The sequence below is a fragment of the Balaenoptera acutorostrata genome, chromosome 12 (genome assembly GCF_949987535.1).
Source record: "Balaenoptera acutorostrata chromosome 12, mBalAcu1.1, whole genome shotgun sequence".
Classification (NCBI taxonomy): Eukaryota; Metazoa; Chordata; class Mammalia; order Artiodactyla; family Balaenopteridae; genus Balaenoptera; species Balaenoptera acutorostrata.
The window spans coordinates 82,631,806-82,637,216 of NC_080075.1; the positions used below are offsets into that span (position 1 = coordinate 82,631,806).

The 5,411-nt window shown below is 54.7% G+C and overlaps 1 protein-coding gene across 1 annotated transcript; it reads right to left on the reverse strand.

Moving 5' to 3' along the window:
- Positions 1-375: 375 nt before the first annotated feature.
- Positions 376-4,916, reverse strand: MYCN (MYCN proto-oncogene, bHLH transcription factor). Its single transcript, XM_057558410.1, has 2 exons — positions 4,003-4,916; positions 376-1,862 (listed from the first exon to the last, which is right to left on the reverse strand). The coding sequence occupies exons 1-2, from the start codon at positions 4,793-4,795 to the stop codon at positions 1,258-1,260; spliced, it is 1,398 nt and encodes a 465-aa protein (XP_057414393.1). The 5' UTR covers positions 4,796-4,916; the 3' UTR covers positions 376-1,257.
- Between the last annotated feature and the right edge of the window lie 495 nt (positions 4,917-5,411).

Sequence of the window (5,411 nt, forward strand, 5' to 3'; positions counted from 1 at the left end):
CCCAAGGGTCTGATGTCCCAGCTTAGTTTGGTTAAGTGGCCAACGTATAGGAAAGCGTTTTGTAAACTATGGGGTGCTCTTGCTAGCACACACAATCACTAATAACATATCTATGCTCTTTAACTTGGGAGAAATCTCGTAACCTTCCTAAGCTCAGTTCTCTCCACCTCAAGTGGGGACAATGGCCCCTCCGCAGCCAGGACTGTACAGGTATAAAGTGACTTGTCTGTGGAAACCAAGTTCCCTCTCCAGGTTATGGGCTCTTTACGGTTGCTGCTTAAAGGATAGAGTTTAACTGTTGCTATTAAGAAAAAAAAAAAAAAAAAGCTGCATCATTTAATTGCTATTTATTTTCATAAACATGAGGTATTTCAAAGTGCTATAAGATGCAGCACTAAATATATACATTTTGAAGAAATTAAACACAGAACTTTGCATTTACCCAGTTCTATGCACCAAACATGAACAAATACATTAACAGGAAGAAACAGGCTAGGAAAAAGGCATATATATATAGTAAATTTCTTTACAAAAGTTTCTTAGTTCAAAAAGTGATAAAGTAATATCTACTCAAAACTTTCACAACTCATTTTCATACGAAAATATAAGTATCAAATTTAGTTATGTATCAGCATCATACTAAAGTATACAGGCAGTGTAAGGATTAGTACAGTACATAACAGAGATTAACAATATATTTGTATACAAAACATGCCCCTCAAACATTGAGGTATTACAGTACTTAGGTATGAACTTCCAGTCTAATACTGGCCGCAAAAGCCACCTCTCATTACCCAGGACGTATACAAAAGGCAGGTGTGTCCATGGTATTTACAGAAATGTTCCCCAGGGGTATCAATGGCAAACCCCCATGTGGCATCGGCTGGAACTTAAGCACCATTTTAAAAAGAAGGAATGACTTTCTGTCGTCTGGAAACTTGTAACAAACAAGGTGACTTCAACAGCCCCAGAAGGCTCCCAACGGTCACGGACTTCGACCGCCGCCTCAGAGGGTGACACGGAGGAAAACCGCCAGGGCCACCTGCATCCCATCCTGTAGGCCCTCTCCCGAGGTCCTGGCAGAACCCCTCACGTCCTGCTCCCCACCCAGATCCAAACTCGACGGGGGACCGATTTGAAAGTAAACCAACATTCTTAATGTCAACACAAGGTTTGTTTAAAAAAACAAAACAAAACAAAACAAAACAAAAATCAAAATGTGCAAAGTGGCAGTGACTGTCCTGTTCGGAGACACGTTTAGCAAGTCCGAGCGTGTTCAATTTTCTTTAGCAACTGCTGCTGTCTTGCCTGCAGCTTCTCCTTCTCCAGCAAAAGCTGGTGCTCCTCGGCCTGGAGGGAGTGGACGTACTCGGTGGCCTTTTTCAAGATGACCACCTTGGCGGCCTTCTCGTTCTTCACCAGCTCTGGCACGTGGTCCCTGAGCGTGAGGAAGCTGGACCGCAGGTCGTTGCGGCGCTGGCGCTCCAGGATGTTGTGGTTTCGACGGCGTTCGCTGTCCTCTGAGTCAGAGTTGCGCGGGCTCAAGCTCTTGGCCTTTGGGGGGATGACGCTCTTGAGGGGACGCGGGGATGCTTCGCTCTTTATCTTCTTCTGGGGCGGCGCGTCCTCGCTCTCCACGAAGGGAGACGGGGCGGCGTAGTTGTGCTGCTGGTGGATGGGGACGCAGCGCTTGAGGATCAGCTCACCCGACGGGGCCCTCCCAGGTCCCAGGGCCGTGCTCTTGGGACGCACGGTGATGGTGAAGGTGGTGACGGCCTTGCTGTTGGAGGAGGACCGCCGCTTCTCCACAGTCACTACGTCGATTTCCTCCTCTTCGTCTTCCTCCTCGTCATCTTCATCATCTTTGAGAACAAGGTGAGGGTTATTCTCAGGATGAGGCACGTATGAATTAAATATACATACAGTCTTGTAGAGCAAGCCCTGGCCCGTGGTGTGCTCTTACTGTGATCCATCAGCACAGGCCTCTGAAGAGAGCTATACATGCTTTTTCCCTCCCCATACTCCTAGCATTTCATCCTCCATTCAAGCTTGAGCAGGTGGCAGAAACAGAAAGAACCTCGGCTTTGGAGTTAGACAGAATCCTGGCTCCATCACACACACTAGCTGCACGACCCTGGGCAAGGTATTTTCTAAGCCTGTTTCCCCAGCTATTAAATGGGCAATAATGCCATAGGTTGAGTTGAACAGATAATACGTAGACAAGAGTCTCAGGAAACGGTACCCCTTTACCATCATCGCTAGTCTGCCCCATAGACTTATTTATATTTCCATCTCCACGCTTAAGAACTGAGGCTCCTTATTTTAGGAGCCTCAGTTAGCCACTTACACATGGTGGAGTTTGATTTTAAGTGAAACAAACTAAAGAACAATTTAATTCACTAAGGAAGAAAAATACCTTGTCTTCCATGAACATGAGTTCTATACAGTAAGCAGTTTTTCATCTTAACAAAGATCAAACCTTAACTACAGAGCCGCGTAATCCACTGGAGCTCTAAACCCAGATACAGGGGCACCTCTTCTCAAAATCACCACCACCCTCAGCAGCCACAAAAACGTGTAGCATCATGTGTGCGTTTTCCCCCTCTCTCCTCATTTACTACCATGCTCGGGTAGAAAATTATTGTTTAAAATGCAAGCATGAAAATCAAAACACATCTTCTGCTTGATCTGAAGGGGACCGGAAAGCTGAACGATTGTGGGATTTGTTCTAAAGCCGAAATGTGAGGCTGTTCCAGTCGGTGGGTCCCTTTAAGCCAATGTTTTGGTTTTCTGCCAAGAAGACAGCTGTTGGAAGGAAGTGCTTCCTCACCAAAAGCTGTCAAGGCACAGACATTAAAGGGACAGAGCCGTTCAAACTGAAGGCTTATCCCCAAGTTTCCTTCCAGGAGCCTCAGATGAATCTGTCCTCAGCCCTGAAGGAAATGTAGGCTTTTTATCCATCTGCATTCTGAAAACAGTGGTTTTCAAGGTCCAAGTCTCCCAGCTCCAAGGACAAGGGCTATTCCAGTATTTGGCTAGAGTTCTTCACCTTCAGGCAAAATCTTGGTTTTAACCCTGCTCTTCAGTTTCACCAGGAGACACACAATAGAACTAATCAATGAGTACTTCAGGGTGTGTGCATTCCTGGAGGGCCTGCTAAGTGCCCGCCCTCACCTTGAAGGACACTGGGTTACAGAACACAGCTCGGGTCTGAAATTAGTCCTGGAACTCTGGCTAGAAGATAAAACCGGGCGCTTCTCACTGCACACTGTAAAGAGGCGGCCCCTTGAGAATGTACACAACCGCTGTGGTACTGGCCGCCAGCTGCTGAGTGAAGGGAGGGAGGGACGGCCCTACCACCTCCAGCCTCTCAGATCCTCGCCCGCCTGCCGGCCAGCATATCGCCGCCTGCTGGCGACCGACCAGGAGCAAATAGCCCACCACCCACCGAGGGAGGGGGAAAAAAAAAAAAAAAAAAAGAGTACCGAGGTTCGAAAAAATAAAATACAATCGGTACTCACCATCTGTGCAATCCCTCCCTAACTTCCTGCACCCTAAATAGGACTTTGCACAGGCTTGTGCTTTTCGGGGCGTCTCCCCACCCCTGGCCCGGGCCGCTGAGTCCCTTTCCACCCGTGGGCTAACAGGTTTCTGCCAGCGGCCCCCTGAACCCCAACTCGGCTTTAGCCACTCAACTTTTCTTCATTTTCTTCCTCGGAGGGCGCTGCAGACAGAGACGGGGTACGGGGTGGGGGCCAGTGATGGAGTCGGGCTCCCGGCGGGGGGTGAGGGAACTTCAGGGAAGGTGAGGCTGGAGATCACAGCTTTCACCCACCCTCTCCTCCGTACCCTAGAGATCGGCCTGGGAAAAACCACTTCTCCGCCACCAGCACTACCTCCAAACGACTCTCCCCCAGCACCCTAACCCACGAACGACAAACCCGGCGCCACCCCCAGCCCCAGTACCCCAGGAGGGCAGCCGGACCCTGGCTCGCTCTTTACCTGAGTCGCTCAGGGTGTCCTCTCCGGAGGTGCTGAGGGCCTTGTGGTCACCGCCGCTGGCCAGGCGGCCGCCGGTGCGCGGAAGAGCGGCTACTGGGGCGCCCGCTGGGACTGCGGCGCTCGCCCCCGAGGCGACCGCGGCCCCCGCCGCTGGGGCACCGGCCGGGGCGGCGGGCGCCGCCGCGGGCTCGCGCTTGTTCACCGGGAACGGGAAGACCACGGCGGGATCCACGCACTCGGCGGCCGGGTGGGCGAGCTCGGCGGGCAGGGCGGCCCCGGCGCGGCCCGGCCCCGCAGCCACTGCGCTGTGCCCGCGGCCCGCGGGGCTGGTGGCGCCCGCGCCCGGGGCCGGGACCGCGGGCCCCGCGGCGGGCGGCCGGCCGTGCTGCAGCTTCTCGCTCACCGCGCGCTCCAGCTTCTCGCGGGCCGAGAAGCCGCTCCACATGCAGTCCTGGAGGATGACCGGGTTGGGCGTGAGGCCGCCCAGGCCCCCGAGGCCGAACGCGTCCTCCTCGGCCGGGTTGCCCCACAGGTCGGCCTCGGGCAGCAGCATCTCGGTGGCCCAGTTCGGGGGCTCCGGGCTGTGCTCCGGGAAGGCACGGCTGGGCGACAGCGGGGGCGTGGGCAACAGCTCAAACTTCTTCCAGATGTCCTCCCCCGGGGGGGTCGAGTCGGGGCCGCCGAAGTAGAAGTCATCTTCGTCCGGGTAGAAGCAGGGCTGCAGAGAGTCAAACTCGAGGTCCGGGTTCTTGCAGATCATCCCCGGCATGGTGGACGCGGTGCAGCTCGGCATCGGCTCGCCTCCTGGCCGCCGAATGAGGGCTTCTTTCCGCTCCGCTCTTTTTAGTTCGGGGGGTGCTTCCTTCCCGTGGGGGGCGCGGAGGGCGGGGGCCCGCGCCAACCTCCGACACTGCAACCGACAGACACACCAGGAGAGGGTTGGCAAGCGGAGCCGGATGGGGGGCGCGACGGGTGGGGATGGGCAGCGGTCACCCCCTCTCACCCGCTTCCTCAATCTCCCCTCCAAGCCCCCCACTCCGCCCAGGGCTCCCGAAGGTGGAGGAAGTTGTGTCTCTCGCTCTCTCCCTCCCTCCTTTTGTGTACAAGCTGTCTACGACAGGGGGTGGGAGGGGGCATGCAGATGCGGGGGATGGCGGCGTAGCTCTGCAACTTTGGAAACTGCCGTTTCATTCACACAAGGCACTGCCTGGGGGGGGAGGGGGCTGTCCAAGGCTGCAGAATTCTAGCTCCCACCAGCTCACCGACACCCCCGGCTGCACCCAAGTAGGGCCCGCTGCTCCCAGGAAGCCCAGGACTACAACCCAGCTACCGGGTCTAGGATTCTGGAGAACCCTCAACACCCCTCCCCCCCCCCCTTGTAAAATTGCAACCTCGGGAGCGCAAGCGAT